Here is a 17,863-nt window from a genome sequence, read left to right on the forward strand (position 1 = left end):
AATTACATCCTGTTTAATTGGTACAAACACTGATGCACAAAAAGCCACAGTTTGCCTTTTTATGAAGCGTGTGCTGGACTAGCAGTCTCAGATGGTTGCCTGAAAGAGTCTGACACATAACCCCGTACACAGATTAATTGTTTTTAAATTTTTTCCAGAATAAACTAACAATATAAAACTTAAGTTAATTATTGAGCTTTAGAGGTGATTGTAGGAGGACCTTGCTACCATAGGACAAAAGCAAGGCTTTCCCCTTGTTTCCAGTCTTTATGCTAAGCTAAGCTAACCAGCTGCTGAAGGTAGCTTCCTATTTAACAGACAGATACGAGAGTGGTATCTATTATCATGTAACTCTAGCTAAGGCTTGCTGAGAAAACATAAGCTTATTTCCAAACATTCTAAAACTATTATTTAGATACCAAACAGTAGACCCAGTCCCATGGAGAGAGTAAATAATTTTATTAACATTCACAATTCTTCACCAGCCAAAAACGCTAAATGACCCGATTAAAATCCTAAACATAAAACTGAATCACAAAGTAGAAACAAATTCATTTTAATTGTGGAGTTAGAAGGTAAATCGTGCCAGCTGTAGCATGAAAGGGTTAATTATTTGTGTGTCCACCAAAAAAAAAAAAAAAAAAAGCTAAACAGAGGAGTAAAAAAAAGCATGAACATGATTTCTACCTGTTGAGCTACATTAGTTAGAAGTGAGGTCCCTTTTTTACTTTTTATTTTGTTTTTACGCAAAGTGATCAAGAAGCTAGGAATACCGAGGGGTACATAGGCTACGACAGGTTCTAACGTTTTACTCTATCATCGGCTTACTGTTATAAATCTGCCTTTAGCAAACCTAGATATAGATACTGTATAAATTTTTGTTTTTACACAGTAAAACAACAAGGGGGTTAAAAAATACTGGTGATCAAAGCTCTGTATCTAGCCAATATTACCTAGAATGCACCAATTCACAGAAACCCAAAACAGAAATCTCCTGGGTGCATCACAGTACACAGTACATTACACTTAGCATTCAGACTGACTTTGCTTCCCTTGCTACACTTCCCTGAGTCCCGTCAAGATTTCTGCACGAGATGATGAAACGTTAACAGAGGAGGGAGGATTTAACAGAAGACTCTTTATTTGACCACATTCTTTACCTTCATCCCCTTTTTATTTTCGAAGACTAAAAATAATTCCTTTCATCAAACCGGATTTTACCAAACAAGCAGAAAATCAGGATAAAAACTCTTTATTCTCAAACTGATCACAATGAACTCTGAGCTCTTCAAACAGACTGTCACATACTCTCGATCTCTAAAGGGTTATACAGCAACTTCAACTAACTTCATATCACATGGTCCCGATGAGCATAGCCTCCTTATTGTAAAGATGAGAGAACAGTGAGGTCACATAGATGAAAACTGGAAGAACAGCTAGCTGTGCTGTGTCGTACCATAAACCCCCCAATGTCATACTTATGTGACATCACTGGCCACCTCTTCCTCACACGACAAACTTGACCCATTTTGCCTGATAAAAAAAACCCCAGAATTTAACAAATTCAGGTTGTGGTTGAGAGAAACCAAGAATGAATTTGCTTCTCAGACCATGCATTTAGCAATAAAGGTTTGTCAAAAAGTGTCAAAAATATATTTTCACCTAAATCTGCTCTAGTCCCAAATACATAGCCCCCCCCCCTCAGTTCCCTCTTCACCAGCCGGTTCCCTTTGAAATGACTGTCAATTCTTTCCTCTTGCACCCCCCCACTCTATTTTTCATTAAAATATCTTTACTTTCTTCAAATCCATACAAAACATATTTAACAGAGTTTCAACCTTTGCGATACAAAACACCTTCAGTATCTCAGTACTCAGTTTTTTTTTTTCTTCAATACCAAGAGAATAGAGAGAGCGCTTCTTAAAACCTTGGTGAAAATGTGCTTGTGTGCAATAACTCTGGTTTGAAAACAGCAGATTTATGCGCCACCTCCACCCACACGACACTGGCTAAGGCAATTCAACTGCCCTTACTGGCACCTTAGAGGGGGAAGAATAGAAATGCTACAACTTTGAATACTCAAATATTCAAAATACTCCATTTGCTAGTCTTGATCTCTTCGAACACTACAAAGTTCTCCCTTTCAGTCTTTGCTGGTTATCATCAGCTTATACACAGGGTTGTTCATGGGGCTGCAGTGTTGTTAAGCAGCGTGCAGAACAGTCCATCACATCCACTAGTGTGCGCAAGGAATCGACACACACGTTTGGCAATGGAGCACCAATTCCAGTTCCAACTGTGGGGGAAAACTCAGGCCGAGCCAAGCACGCCGAAAAACTGCGGATAGAAAAATAAAAACATACAAACGTCACCGTTAAGTCTCCTATGCAGAGTGTAAGAGCCCTTTCCTTGAAGGCTGAACCACCTCCACTGGCTGGGGAATGCCCTGGAAACATCAAATCGCCAGGGGAAGGGAGCACGGAGCGTCAAGATGGACGATGGAAATTTCAGCCTTTAGTTCTTGAAATCAGAATCATCAGCTCCAAGTCCGTCCAGAACCAGGCTATCCTCAGCTGGACTTTCTGTGTCTCCGTGCGGGAGGTGATGTCATGTTTCCAAAGTGGTTACAAAAGAAGAATAAGATTTAGTTCTTCCAGTAAAAGAAGCCACAAAAAGTCTTCAATATTGTATTCTTTGTCCATAGCGAGGCTTTCCTCCCAGAGTGCTGGCTGGGGGCTGATGGGACATGTTTGTGGTGCAGCACTGAAATCCAGTCCATCCAGACCACTTGAGCCCCTCCCTGTAATACTTCGAAAGCAATCACAGGATAATATAAGCAAAAACATTACCATTTTACATTAAGACACCGCTTGTTTCAAATACCTAGCTGAAGGACTACAAAGTGAGAGGCCGATAATTAGCTATCCAGCTAAATAATGTCAACCATGGCACTGGAATCGGCATACTGTCCCCAGGAAACCTGCTGGTCTGTGGCTTTGTGCTAATGACACTGTCTTCTTCAAACTTTTGACCGTAAGATGTGGTGTAAACTGGTCTCAAATTGTTTGTCAAAATCTATGACTGCTCTCTTGTTCGTATGAGGACAGAGCACTGGAGGCCAGTAACACTGTAAAAAGAAATGATTTATTGGAATTCTTCTAGGTAAAAACTAAAACAAACAAAAAGTAATCTGCCACAATTATCTTCTACAGGCAAACAGATAATCAGGTGTAACTTACCTTATTGTTGAAACAGCTCATATAATCGACTGAAATAAGGGTGATAACAATTGTAATAATAAAGTTATTGTTTAAGTCACTTATCAAACAATAGGTTAAACATTTGCTAGCTTTGGCTTCTTAAATGTGAAGATTTGTTGCTGTTCTGCTTTTATATAACTAAACTGAGGATCTTTGGGTTTTGGACTTCGACAAAATAACCAATTTAAAAACGTCACTTTGGGCTCTGGCAAATTATGATGGGCATGTTTCACCATTTTATAGATAAAACAATGACTAATGATTAATTAATTCATCAATAATGGAAAAAACATTTACTTTTTAACCTAATAAACATATATAACAATATCTAAGTTACTAAAATATACATTATTCATAAATAAACATGGAATATTTTTCAAATTAAAAATAAAGAAAATGAAGTTCGAAAGGTGCACAAAGTATATTAATCTGTATTTTCAAAGGGCACCACCAGGGGATAGCAAAGTTATAAAAAAAAAAAAAAAAAAAAAAGAGAAAAAGATGTGTTGGCACATAGGCAAACAACCATCACCTCCTGATTTATGACTCCTCCAGAGTAAACTATCTGGATGGATGAGTGCAATTAGTGCAGAGTCGGTAAAAAACGCACGTCATACCGTTTAAAGCTTCCCCCTTTCACTAAATGGAATGATAAATGCATGCTTGGTTCTTTTCATTACATAACCAAGTTTCAGCTTTGATGATAATCCCTTTTCTAAGAGTCCTCATCTCTTTTCCTCTAATTTGTCCTGAATAAAACACACACCGCTTTGGACGGTGCGGTAAAGACTGATCCATGCACTGTAAAGTGGATAACTTTGCCTGTTCTACAGCAGAGTTGGGCACAGCTAGTCTTAGAAAAAAGAAAAAAGAAAAAAAAAATAAAATGTGAAGACTTCAATCTGGGCAAACTTGTACAAGGAATGAAGAGGTTACATATACAAACTAACCCTCCAGCTCCAAGTACAGTGCGAAAAAAGTGAAAAAATACCTTTCAGTATGAAACACTAAAATGCACAGAAGTGTGTTCAGTTGCTCTCAGTGCAAATGATCTCTGCTCCACTGGCTTTGCAAAGAGACAGAGTGGTGGGAAAACAGAGTGGACGGCTTGTTATTGGAATGCAGTGCTCAGACAGAACAAGTCTTTGAAGTTTGCGCACTCTGGACCAGCTCCATTAGAAACAGGTGTCTGTGTGTGTCTGTGTGTTTGTGTGTGTTCGCGTCTACCCGCTCTCACATGCACAGTGTTGTGTCTAAGCAAGTGTAAACTTATGTATCTGCTCATACTGTTAAGTTCGTGTAACTACAAGGAAAAATATGAGTATACATCAAAGTAACTGTAACAAGGACCTCATCATCTCATTCGTCTTTGTTTCTTACCTGTTCAGTTGATGAGGATGCCAGTTGAGCGTCCCTCCTCCTCTTTAATGTTCTTTAGGTTATTCTCTGCTTCGTCAACGGTGCTGCAGGACAGATACGCAAACCACAAATTAATTCTTTAAAATTAAAAGGCTACAACAACAGTGCGAGCTTTGTGTATATGTACATGTAAAATGTTTATGCCTACGTAAGGAAGTCCCTAACGTCCTCCACAGTGAGTTCTCCAGTGGAGTCGAGGGTGAGGTCAGCGCAGCTGAGGGGGGAGTCCAGTGGGGTGTCCAGGTTGGGAGAGGACAGGGAGCTCGGAAGCTCTTCTGTTTGCCCTGTGAGAGTAAAACCCAGAGAGTCATGGGCCGAAATATATTTCTGCATCGGGATGACCCAACAAGGGGGCATTAGTGAAAAAAAGTTAAACAAAAACAGAGAGTTCAGCAGCACTTGGAGAACAAATGCGCTTTTAATGTTACAGCAAGAACAATGGTATATATATATATATATTAAAAGATAGCTCAAATCTTGTGTTTCTTTCTAAAAACTGCTTTTTGTTCACTCTAACAATGGTTGAGACTTTGAGCCCAAAAAACACTGGTTTGACATTAAAGATAATTTCTTATTTGTATCTTCCCTCTTAGTTCAAGTGCTTAAGTTCACGTTTTTCTTGCATGAAATGACGCCCATTTCTTAAAATCAGGTTCTGAAAAATTAAAACTATTCTAGTCAACATATTCATGTAAATAATGGGTTAAATAACTACTTGTAATGCAAAAGGAGTCGCTCATAGAGACAACACCACAGAAAATTATCATCCAATTCTGCAGTTTCCCTCAGCTCTGCAGAGCTTTTTAGTGTCTTTTAGCTCATTGTTTTTGTCATCTGGACCACTTACCATTTTTGTTCACTCTCACTGCTCTCGTAGCATCACTTCCAAACACAACTCTCCATCTTCTGGATGTGTAAATAAGCAACTGTTGGCTAAAACGTTTACCAACTTCATAATGTGATCATTTGTCTGTGTCGTTTTACAGCTTGTTGCACTGCCCCCTCCCCAAAAAAGTCTATGAATGCACATTCAAGTAATTTGGAGGTCAAAGTTCTCTGAGATAGAGGTAAAGCAGATTAGTAATGTGGCTATTTAACAAAAATTACTCAAGTCCAGCTCTTCGAATACTGCCATAAATCCTTCCTCCTATACTTTCCTCTTTGAGAAAATACATGAAATTTCTTGAAAAACATTTTCAAAAGGAGGTCTGTTATGAATTCCCTGTTGTATAAAACTTAACTTGTGGCAAATCTGAAGTGGACGGGTCAGCCTCTAAATATTTACCATCAAAAGAGAAGGTCAATCAGTAGTTAAGTCTTTCAAATCTGTATTTTTTCTCCTTTCAAAATGGAAAAAAAAAAAATTACAACATTCTGTGTTTCCTGCCTTGCGTAGACATTAATGTCTAAGTTTTAGGTGTCAGGGCCTCTAGGACATAAACAAGCTCTACTCTGGTCACCATAACAACCATCATTTCCTGCCAGGGAGGTAGGTGCTGGGCAAGAGAGGCAACTGGGACATACTGAATGGGTTACCATAGAGACCAGAGGGGAACCCCCGCAAGGCCTTGTCGAGGTTTAAGAGGTTCAGGGAGGGAGAGAGAGTGATGAAGAGGGAGAATAGAAAAGGGGAGAGAACTAAAAAGATGACAGAAAAACCAGGGTGTGTGTGTGTGTGTGTGTGTGTGTGTGTGTGTTTGTGTGTTCAAACCTACCCTCAGCTTGACCCATCTGGTTCTTGTGGGTTCCATTGGCCTGCGGCTGCGTCGACATACCATCGCTGAGGAGACAGATGAGGATACACCGTTTACTTTGAAAGTAGATGGAGTAATAATAAAGTATTAAAACGGTAAAAGCATAATTTCTTTGGTTTCACATGCAGCTCAGAGCCTCAAGCTGGTAGTAACCTGAGAAAAAAATATTACAAAAAAGGTTATTATGAAGTAGGTTTAGTCTTCCCAATGTGGGGTCCATGGACCACCAAGGGTCATTAATAGGCTTATGATGGGTCCTCAGAAAATATGGAATGGTTTATTTCAGAGAGAGGCAGATTATAGGACTATTTAACTATACTCTCCATATGGAGGCATAAATCCTTTAAACGTGTCTGGGTTTAGTAGAACATATTCAGTGATTATCCCGAATATATATTGTATCACAATATATATCAATATTATATAAAAATCACATATATTATGATAGAGGATTTTATCCATATTTCCCACCTTTAGTTTAATTATGCACTTACTTTGCTAATCATATCAAGAGATATGCAAGTTAATTAATTCAGTATAAGAAATCTTCAGGTGTCCTAGAATCAAACTTTGCCTAACAGTGAAGGACGTAATCTCGTAGAGGCAAAAGCATCTAATGATAATCTACCTGGTTGAACGGAAGTTGTGTTTCTTAATACAAGTTATATCCTTTTTATTTGTACTATTGGCTGTGGGGGTGTGTGTGTGTCTTTGTTACCTGGCAGGTGTGGGCTCTAGCGGCCGTTCAAGCTGAACAGAGAAGAGCGGCTCAGTGAGGACCTTGGCAGACAGTGAGAACCTCTCGTACTCTGAGGGAGAGATCAGGTAAAAGCCTGTGGGGAACATCAAAACAACAATTAGACAATTACGACTTTAACTGTGAAAACTGTCTACAGTAAAAATGTGCACATTATCGTGGGAAGACATGCTGTTTTTGTCTTTGTTTTTTTTTAACATATAATGTTTCACAAACTACATTCACCTCATAAAACTTAACTATCTGTATGGCTTGATACCAGGGTGAGAAAACACTTTTGTGATCTGAGTAAACTGACACTTCCCCCTTGTCTAACTGTCCATGTCTCTCCCTGCATTATGTCTCAACCTTTTGAATGTTTCACAGTGTTAAAATATGAAAGTCATTACCACATAATATTATCTCGTGACAGCTAATGTCTGAATAAGACGTTATTTTCACTTTTATCAAAATCAAGCGTTTTCTCCTCACCCTGTCCGCTCTTGGTGAAGACGCAGGATGCAATACCACTGATGTCTTCTTTGCGGATGCAGTCATAGCGCACCTGCAGACATGCAAAGAGGAAACAATTATAAGTACATCATTTTAAAAAATCCAGTAAAAAACAACTACATACAGTTAGGTATGTAAATATTTGGACAGTGACACAATTGTCGTAATTTTGCCTCTGTACACCAACACAATGGATTTGAAACAAATTCCTCAAGATGTGACTGAATTGTAGACTTTCAGCTTTAATTCAAGGGGGTTCAACAACAATATTGCACCGTTAAGGGATTTCAGCCATTTTTATACATAGTCCTTCATTTTCAGAGGCTCAAAAGTAATTGGACAAACCAATATAATAATAAGTATTTTTAATATTTCGATGAAAATCCTCTGCAGCTAATGACTTGAATTCTGCAACCCATGGGTGTCATCACATGCTGTGTTTCTTCCCTTGCGTTGCTTTGCCAGGCCGTTACTACAGCTGCCTTCAAATGCTGCTTTTGGGTCTTTCTGCCCTCAGTTAGGTCTTCAGGAAGTGAATAGCCTGCTCAATTGGGTTGGGTTCAGGTGACTGACTTGGCCATTGAAATATATTCCATTTCTTTGCCTTGAGAAGCTCTTGGTTTGCTTTCGCAGAATGTTTTGGGTCATTATCCATCTGCACCGTCCTATCAGTTTTGCAGCATTTGGCTTAATCATGGAAGATAGAATTGCCCTGTACACTTCAAAATTCACCCTGCTACTTCTATCAGCAGTCACATCATCAATAAACACCAGTGACCCAGTTCCATGTGCAGCAATACATGCCCATGCCATAACACTCCCTCCACCACGTTTTACAGATGATGTGGTTTGCTTTGGATCAGGAGCCGTTCCTTTCCTTCTCCATTCTCTTGTACAAGTTAATCTTGGTTTCATCTGTCCAAAGAATCTTCGGCCAGAAGTGGGCAGGCTTTTTTTTAAGATGTTTTCTGGCAAATTCAAATCTGAACTTTCTGTTCTTGAGTGTTACCAGTGGTTTGCACCTTGTGGTAAACCCTCTGTATTTACATTCCTGAAGGCATTTCTTGATTGTAGACTTTGACAATTATACGCCCACCTCCTCCAGAGTGTTTCTTGACCTGGTTGGATGCTGTGAAGCCGTTTTCACCAAGGAAAGAATTCTGTGATCATCCACTCTAGTTTTCTTCCGTGGTCTTCCAGGTCTTTTGTTGTTGCTGAGCTTGCCAGTGCATTCCTTCTTTTTAAAAATGTACCAAATTGTTGATTTGGCCACTCCCAACGTTTCTGTCCTCTTTCTGATAGATTTATTTTGTTGTTTTCAGCCTACTGATGGCTTCCTTCATTTGCATGGACACCTCTTTGGACCGCATGATGGGAGTTCCGATGATCAGCAAATTGCAAATGCAAATTCAATACTTGGAATCAACTCCAGACCTTTTATCTGCTTAATTTGTCATGAAATAAAGAGGGACCAGGCCACACCTGGCCATGAAAATGATGGACTATGTATAAAAATGGCTCTAATTCCTGAACGGTTAATGTAATATTTTTGTTAAACCCCGTGAATTAAAGCTGAAAGTCTAAACTTCAATCACTTCTTAATGGCTTTGTTTCAAATCCATTGTGGTGGTGTACAGAGGCAAAATTACGAAAACTTTGCCACTGTCCAAATACTTACGTATTTAACTAATAATACCAATTCCAATTTTATCAATAATGCTGCACAATTACTATAAATTGAATTAAAATGCACACACTTGTACAAACAAACAAACAAACAAACAAACAAACAAACCCACACATACAAAAACACAAACAATCAAAGTCAGGCATGTGTCACGCAAAAAACCATATCCCTAAATCCCACCTGTGGTCGGAGGCCCGGTATGTTAAAGAGGTGCATATCTCCCAGGTTGGTCAGACACACCAGTGTGTGTTCGCTGTAGTCTTCCTGAGCTGTGGAGCTGAAGACCACCAGGGCCACCTTTCTCACTCGGCAGCCTTCGTGTGCAGTAAGCTTGAACTTGGTCTTGGCGCTCACCTTGGGGAGAGAGAACACCTAGAGAGAGAGCAGAGGAAGAAAACAGCCAAGATTTAAAATTGTAACTATATTAGTCTTTGACAGTCTCTTAAGCCCTGACTCAAACTTTTATAACAACGTTTAAATGATGTGGTCCAATATTTGTCGGTAAAACAAAGCAAAAGGAACTGAAATGTATCTAAAAAAAATAAACAGGCAGTGCACAATATGTACTGATGAAATGACAAAAAAAGAAAAATACTAAAGACAGATACAAATACTTTCAGTCTCTACCTTGAGCTGTTCCTCTGATGCAATGAGGACAGAGTGAGCGTTGGTCATATCCGGTGCGATGGCAAGGTCCTGGGAGGCTTCGTATGGGTCTGGTAATGGTTTCCCTCGGCCGTCCAACACACAGATTGACACCACGGGGGCCCTGTGCATCAGCTGAATCTCTTTACCCAACACCGCCTCCACACACACGCTGCTCTCACTTGCTCCACCCCGCTCACACACACGTCCCGAGCCCACACCAGGCACCTCCAGAGCGTAGGCATACACACTGCCTGAGTTGGTGCCCGCCCATAGTGTGGGACCGTGGTGTGTACCTGGCGTATACACCAGAAGAGAAATTTATGAAAAGTCATACATATAATTAAAAAAAATACTGAATCAGAGTGTAACCTCAGAGTGAGACTTCTAGATTCAGTCCATGATCTTGACCAAGAAGTAAACACACCATCACGCAGGAAGGTGTCAGCGAAGCAAAGACATCGGACCACTCCAGACAGTGAGTCGTCTGCTGACCGGGGTTCAATCCTTCTCTGTACCGGAGCCACTTCCTCCTGCTCTGCTAAAGCAGCGTTGGCCTCTTGGACCTGTACATAATACAATCATAGAATGAAAAAATACATTTTCCATGTGGCCCTCTTAATACCAAAAACAGAGTCAGAGTCATTTACCTTGCTGGTGGGTGTGGTGATGGTGCGTTTCTTCCCTGACACCCTGCTCTTGCGGATGCGTCTGAAGCTCTGCCGTAAGGACTTTTTCAAGGATTTGACTCTGGACAGCGGGCCCTCCATCGCCAACGAGTCATTAGGGTGCAGGGTACACCTGAAGAGAAGTATAGTGTCGATTTTTGGATCTAGTTTGGTAAATTTGTCAGATGGCTTTTTCCTGGCCTAGATGGGTAGCAGAGATTGTGTTATAAATCCTGAAATATCCATTATTTCTTGTAAACACAAAGGAATGAATACTAATATCCTGAGCTGTGACTGTTTGTCCTTACCTGGCCAGCACAGCGTTTCGTCGGTGGTAGTCAAACAGGCCAAATCCATGACTCGTCCCAAAGGCAATCAGGTTCCACTCTGCATGCAGCGCCACCGCCGTAACAGAGGCCGGGGGTAGGCATTGCACCAGCACTAGTGGCTGAAAGCCTGGGGGGAAGGGGGCAGGTTTAAGGCGCGGCTCCAGTCTGTCATGGCCCTTCCAGGTGAAGCCCTCCCGGTCCTGCAGCAGATCAACCACCGACAGGTCCACCAAGTGGTCTGAACGCTCGTCACTTAAACCCAACACTATCACCTGGAGAGATGGAAAAAGTAAAGAAACATCATGGCTCATTCAGTTCTTGTTCATTTTCAGTACCTGCTTTTAACTTTAAAAGTCTACAAGTATGCAGGAGACATCTCATTGTACTCAATCATTACTTAAATAAATTTTAAATAAAAATTCAAAATAAATAAAATGAATTCAAAATCCATTTCAGCAGACTTAAAACAATTTCTGTTTTTAAACCACATGTAAAAATGTAAAACATGTTAAAGTAACAAATTAATACAAAAAAAAAAAAAAAAACATCTCAGAATAAGAACTTGCAAAAAAATTTTTGTATTGTATCATCTGGATATGACTTAAGACAGAGCTCATTGCGTTTACGTGCGTGTACTGAATGTACATCTTTACCTGTCCAGCAGTTCCTGCCACCACCAGCTTGTTGCTGTATTTGCACAGACTGATCTTCTGTATTCCCAGCCTGGGGTCATCGCTGTACGGATCAAAACAGCCCACCTACACACAAACACACACGGAAACTGGAATTTGTTGGATATATGTTAAGAAAACCATGCACATAGTTCTTTATTCGGATTTCATGTGTATCAACATTTTAATCCTTCGGGTGATTTTTAACGGCACAGAGTTTGAAAAACTGTGGCCTTTTAGAAGTGCATAACAGAAAAACAGAATGATGCAGTGACACCAAGCCACTTGTTGATGTTACTGAAGCTATTTCAGCACGCCAAGGATGCCAACAAATTCTGAGGCACATGATCTGTAGCCAACCAGTGGTATTACAGTGGGAAAACACCAGGACACATTTAAACCAAAAACTGAGACGTATCTTCTCTCATATCCATCTGAGCAGCAAGGTGGCAGCTGCCGATCTGTCACTGACTCCTCGCCCCTTACAAGTCCAGCCTTTTACCGAAACTTGTTGTCTCGTACTGAATAACTGATCTGAACAGGCCAGAAACAATTTCAGTTCAGGCAGATCAATGTCAAAATGCCCATCTGAAGCTCTCCTCCTCCCTCTACAGCAGCCCCTCTCCTCTTAATCTTGGCCAATTGCCAGGACAATCCCCAATTCCCCTCATACATACTCAGCAAAATGTGTGCATTAAGCGGTCTCTCTCGAACACACAACAGTAATTTCAACAGGATCCCCTCTCGCATCGGAGCTGTGTCTTGGCAAAAGAAGGAGTAGGAGAAGTTGATCACTAACACACACACACACACACACGCACGCACACACACAAAGAAAGAGTGGGCTGATTGGTCTGGTTTTCATTATAGAGGAGGGGAAAAAAAAAAAAAGAAAAAAAAAAGGGGGGGGAAAGGCTCTTCATCCCATATGAGGGCCACATTCCTAAACATGCAGCTCTGTTACCACAGGATACATGTGGAAAGGTGGGTGGGGGGTGAAAGAGTGAATAGGACGAAAAGAAGATAGTAAAGGGAATGGCAAAACAGGCCTAAGAGGTGTGTGTTGTCACAAAGACCATTTTTTCCCCCCACTGTTAAATGTATCAGTCAAGACCAGCTTCTACTATTTTTTATCCATTAATGATCCTTGATAATATATGCTTATCTTGGACATCCATCCAAAGACTGAGAAACATTACCAATTGTACAACCAGTTCATTTAAGTATTCATTGAGCAATCTGCTTTATGACCCATCCTCATTTCCTGTTAGCATCTACCCAAGCCAAACTACTTGGCCAGATTCCCTCAACATGAAGTTCTGCCTCCTGATGCTGAATCACTTCATTTAAATGTAATTCTGCATAGAAAACAGAGCATTCAAACAGATTCTGACTACGGTTCCTTCAGAATCAAATTTTAATAACAGGAACAATGGGGTGGGTCTGTCTGAAATCCAAACACATGAAAACATTCAAATAGGAAAATTAGGCCACAGATGTAGCGTTACAGGACTTAGTGTGGGTATAAAACACACAATGTTTGTATTCCCACAGCCTGTAAAATACAACCCTGTGCCTGATCTCAGAGGAAAGACTTTAACTCTCTTATCCTTGCTTCCTTTAGCCTCTTCTCATGCACACTTCCTCAGTCCTCACCTTCCTGAAGGGAGGCCATTCCTCCTCCTGCTGCATGTCGGGGTCGTTGCTAGGGTCCTGAGGGTCGTCGCTGGGGTCACAGTCGGTGTGGAAGACGTTGGCTGTGCTGAGTTTGTACAGCGGAGTAAGAGCAACACCTGATGCATCCCAGAAACGAACAGTGCCGTCCTCATGTCTATAAATACACACGATTTAAAGGAATATTAATACAAATATACAATCATGATGTAAATGCATTTCAGTGCAAATCAATGTGGATTCTGTGTGTGTGTGTGTGTGTGTGTGTGTGTGTGTCACAGTGGCAGTTTTCGCACTGTAGGTCTTAAAGCTCAGATCCAAAGCTAATGTCTTATTTCTTTGCCAGATTATTAGGTTCAAAGCCACATTTAATGCTTCTTGCATCTCGTGCTAGAAATGTTGTTGAATGAGATTGAACTAGGTGCATCTGATAAAGTGGCTGTGTGCATTTTAGGAGGTAAGAATTATTTACATTAATAAAAAAAACTAAAAATCTACAGCCATGTTAGCAGCTCTGTGCGGCTGTACCCAGGCAAAGCAGTGCTTTCAGCTAACATTTTCACAGTGACAATGCTAACATGTTGATGTTTAGCAGGTATGATCTTCACCATGTTTGGCATGTTATCCTCTGGGGAACACATACTGTATCACAGTATCGTCGCAATATATCCAGTGGTTGTCAAGACATTTAACTCTGAATGCTAGCGTGGCGAAAAACTCACAGCAATATCAAAATAATTTATCCTCCTGGTTTCACACAGTTTTCAGTTAATTGATGTCTTTGACTTGTGTTGAAACTGTAATGTCTCCCCAAATTCCAATCAATCCAGTTGTTTCACTTTCTTTATGTAGTTGTTTCTTATTGTGCTCTATGCCAGCGCTTGCTCTGCGAAACATCTGCAGTTAGCAAAATTCTGCCAACTGTCACGGGATTTTCTTATTGTCATGACAATGCTGACAAAATTCTGGTTTCAGGACAAGTCACATGTAGATCCAGATTTCTCCAGTTTTTTCATGTGGTTCAGATTAGAAAAAAAAAAAAAAGAAAAAACATCTCCATGCAGCTTTTAGTCACTTACACTTACTAGAAAGCATCAGTTTTGTGCCAGAGTTGTGTCATGAAAAAAAATGAAAACTGGATGCACCTGCAGTGTGGAAATAGCCTGCGAGTGTTTATGCGAGAGAAAGAGAGAGAGAGAGAAAGAGAGAGAGAGTGTGTGTGCGTGCGCGAATACCCTGTCAACATCAGCTCTTGTTGTTTGGGTGGAGGTGCCAGGTTTTTCCCTCCACATATGGGCCAACTCTGAACAAACAGAAAAAAATTGGAGAAAAGTTAGGACTTACTCTTATTGAAAAAAACCGCAAGAGAAAAAAATTAAAGTATTGAACTTGACTGAACAACAAAATATATCCTAACCCTTACAATTTCACCATGACCCCAGCTCAAAATGTACTGGCCTTGATATACAGGCACGCCCATATGTATATGGAGCAACTCACGGTGCTTATGTTAACTTTCATCTGTTATAGCGCCAGTCTCTCTGGCTCGGCCTCACACAGACAGAGGCAGCCATGAGCAAGCATACCAGCTGTGCATGTGTGTGTGTGTGTGTGTGTGTTAATTTAACCTGCCACTGATCAAACAGCTGATCTGAGCAAGCCTTTGCAAAGCCTTTAACTGCCTACACCTGCTCTTAAAGTTCACACACTACTAGCAGCCTGATGGTCACACTCCTGTTGGGTTTCCTCGTAGCTGACTAGCTGCCAGCCTGTGAGCTCAGATGAACAAGAACCATGAGTAATAACATCCATTTAACTGTAATATCCTCACTTGGATCAGTTTCACTTCACTTATCACCCATTTATACTGCTCTCAATTTCTGAAGAGAGGAAGCAGCTGAGTCTTGATATAACACCTGACAACCATTTGGTACAAATCCAAAAAAAATCCTGTAACTTGAATCTGTGAGCATGCCACTTTGTTTGTACTAAATATATACACTGATTAGTGTTGATGGCTACATTTAAAGCATGAGTAGCTTGGCTATTGGCCGTACTCTGTTTAAAGTGTTCTCAGGGTAAACTGCTTACATGCATCTTGTATTTCCTTTAATTGAATATCCCTACTGCCATGAATAAACCAATTCACAGAATAATCCTGTCCTGTAGCGTTCAACAGCTACAGCAGTCCACCAGTAAGTATCAAAAGATGATGCTGCCAGCTACATTTGACTGGGCAGAAATCATTTCTAAATACACGGTCAAACTTTTTGATGATGCCAAAGGAATGTGAGAGAAACAAAAGACCATAGGCACAGAATCAATGCAAAAAGTAGCACATTTTTCTTCAACACAGGAGTTCACTGAACATATTTCTACAAACTCAGCTTTATTTACAGTGTTTTCCTACCAGTGTAGCTAAAAAGCTTAAGCAGTTTGTGAAAGAGGCAAGTGAACCGCAAAGCACTCTTTGCAACAAAGTCCACATTGAATAAAAAGATGGATGACAGTCTGTAAATTGTGTTTTGTCACTTCTGATTTCATAGCAGCCAAAAATTCCACTAGAAAAGCATTTAAGTATTGTATGCAAAAGATATTCTGGGATTTATAAGTCAACACACAAAATGGGTCAAAAATTGACTTGAGTAAATGGTTTAAGAGCATAATTCAGAGTATTTAAAGCACTTTTAAAAAGAGTACTGACAGCCACACAACAAAGAATTTTCAAGCTTTAAAATAATTCACTGCCCACCTGTTATATGTGTGAATGCACATGCATTCCTATTTAACTGTGCTGTGCAGATCACAGTGTGCTCCTCACCCTGTGTGTGTGTTGCCAGCCCTGTTGTGCTTTGCCAGCGTTGAGCAGCCTCTCCCACAGTTTAGGGGGGACGCTGGAGATGTGGCAGGAGCAGGTGATGGCTGATGAGTGGAGAGGAGCCAGGTATGGAGTGGGCAGAGAGGGCCAGCCGGGGGTCTGGAGGTCGATTACAACCAGCTCCTCTTCTAGTAACACTACCAAAGCCGTCGGGTCATCAAACTCTGTAAGGATGAGAGACAAGACAGAATATGTATTTAACTTAAAGTAAATTTTTGAATCAACATGAAAAAAGACACTGTCAGGAATCCATGGATTCACATCATTAATAACATCATTAATAACCAGATCCTCACCTTTCTCTTGCTCTGTGCTGTGGACAGTGAAGAAGTCAATGACTCTTGACGTGAAGTCAAGAGTGACGTGGTCCTTTTCCTGCTGAATAGTCAGACAGTGGCGGTCACCGTAGCTGGCTCTGGGCATTCCTCCACTGTATAACAGCACTGGAACACTGGAGCAAGGCGCACAGAAAACAATGGAAAGTATTTTTATTTATGCTCATTTAATCCATCATTTTAGTCTACACAGCAAGAGTTTCCAATGTGATCGGGGAATCATTATTTTTGATTTCTACATCTACAAATAAGCAAATACATATCATAAAAATAAAATTTGCCATTAAAAAAACTATAGTTTACTCTTTTCTTTGTTGATGTTAAGTAATCAACATCTCATTTTCTCCAAATTTCTCTCCTCAACTAAACTGAAGGAAATAGTATTCTTGGGGCAGGAGGTGATAACTTTTGGATTTTCTGGGACATAAATCCAAGTGAAAAGAGATGAAAAGAAAAGGAATAAAAGGAACAAATAAAAAGAAAGGAGGAGTGAAAATGTTCTGGCATTGGGATCCAAGATGCCCAGTCTGAATGTAGGAATCAAAATCCCTCATACAGGAAAAGTGTGTCACAAAATAAGGCTTGAGCACTTACCCTGTCTGCGTTGTCCTCCACAGAATCTTGCTGATAGCCTTGCAGGGAAAAGGACCTGGGACAGACAACAATGGACAGTGAAGTGACAAAAAATTAAGAGACGATAAGCACTAAAAGAAGAAATAAAAGGGAAATACGAGTTAAGAAAAATTTCAAGCAGATATGTTTAAAGCTTTAACTTTCCATATTTAGAATTATCATCATTGTGTGGATCCTCTTATAGTCACTTGAACAAAGATTGTGACTGAATAGACCCCCTAACCATGACCCTAACTGTCACCATAACAATGAGTCCCTATGAGTCACAATATGACACCAGACATGGCTTATTTCGCCATTGTCAAACACTGGACATGCGTCTTTTTGTATATGACCACCACCTCCACGGGACCTGGATGACAATATGTGAACTGTGAGCTGAAGCATGCCTTAAATACACATTAGCTGGGAAACACAAATGTGTGGAGTGTGTGTGTGTGTTTGTTATGTGTGAGTTTCTCACCGTATGGGATGGTGCAGGACACTGGTTGGTGATTGTAGATGTTTCCGCTGGTAACAGGCCACACAGAGTAGCCCCCGTCATTGTGGGAACTGACAAACAAGTTTCCCGAGCGTTCCCACACCAGGCTCTCCAGCTGCTGCAGGGGGGTTCACACACACGAATGCACACAAGTATAAGACAGAGCCATCAGACCGGGTT

At 40.5% G+C, this 17,863-nt stretch overlaps 1 protein-coding gene across 1 annotated transcript in view; it reads right to left on the minus strand.

The window, feature by feature from the left end:
- Positions 1-628: 628 nt before the first annotated feature.
- The window catches only part of llgl1 (LLGL scribble cell polarity complex component 1), a 38,951-nt gene continuing 21,716 nt past the window's right edge, over positions 629-17,863 (minus strand). The window contains exons 7-24 of the mRNA XM_040118425.1: positions 17,666-17,801; positions 17,164-17,218; positions 16,531-16,685; positions 16,178-16,398; positions 14,592-14,659; positions 13,339-13,513; positions 11,665-11,769; positions 10,991-11,283; positions 10,665-10,815; positions 10,442-10,580; positions 9,997-10,310; positions 9,550-9,741; positions 7,662-7,734; positions 7,152-7,266; positions 6,395-6,459; positions 4,828-4,963; positions 4,641-4,723; positions 629-2,808 (exon numbers count right to left, since the gene is read on the minus strand). Coding sequence (XP_039974359.1) covers positions 4,645-4,723; positions 4,828-4,963; positions 6,395-6,459; positions 7,152-7,266; positions 7,662-7,734; positions 9,550-9,741; positions 9,997-10,310; positions 10,442-10,580; positions 10,665-10,815; positions 10,991-11,283; positions 11,665-11,769; positions 13,339-13,513; positions 14,592-14,659; positions 16,178-16,398; positions 16,531-16,685; positions 17,164-17,218; positions 17,666-17,801 — 2,472 coding nt within the window. The 3' untranslated portion in view covers positions 629-2,808; positions 4,641-4,644. The remainder of the gene's footprint in view (positions 2,809-4,640; positions 4,724-4,827; positions 4,964-6,394; positions 6,460-7,151; positions 7,267-7,661; positions 7,735-9,549; positions 9,742-9,996; positions 10,311-10,441; positions 10,581-10,664; positions 10,816-10,990; positions 11,284-11,664; positions 11,770-13,338; positions 13,514-14,591; positions 14,660-16,177; positions 16,399-16,530; positions 16,686-17,163; positions 17,219-17,665; positions 17,802-17,863) is intronic.

Source organism: Xiphias gladius, chromosome 3, assembly GCF_016859285.1.
Source record: "Xiphias gladius isolate SHS-SW01 ecotype Sanya breed wild chromosome 3, ASM1685928v1, whole genome shotgun sequence".
NCBI classification, from domain to species: Eukaryota; Metazoa; Chordata; class Actinopteri; order Istiophoriformes; family Xiphiidae; genus Xiphias; species Xiphias gladius.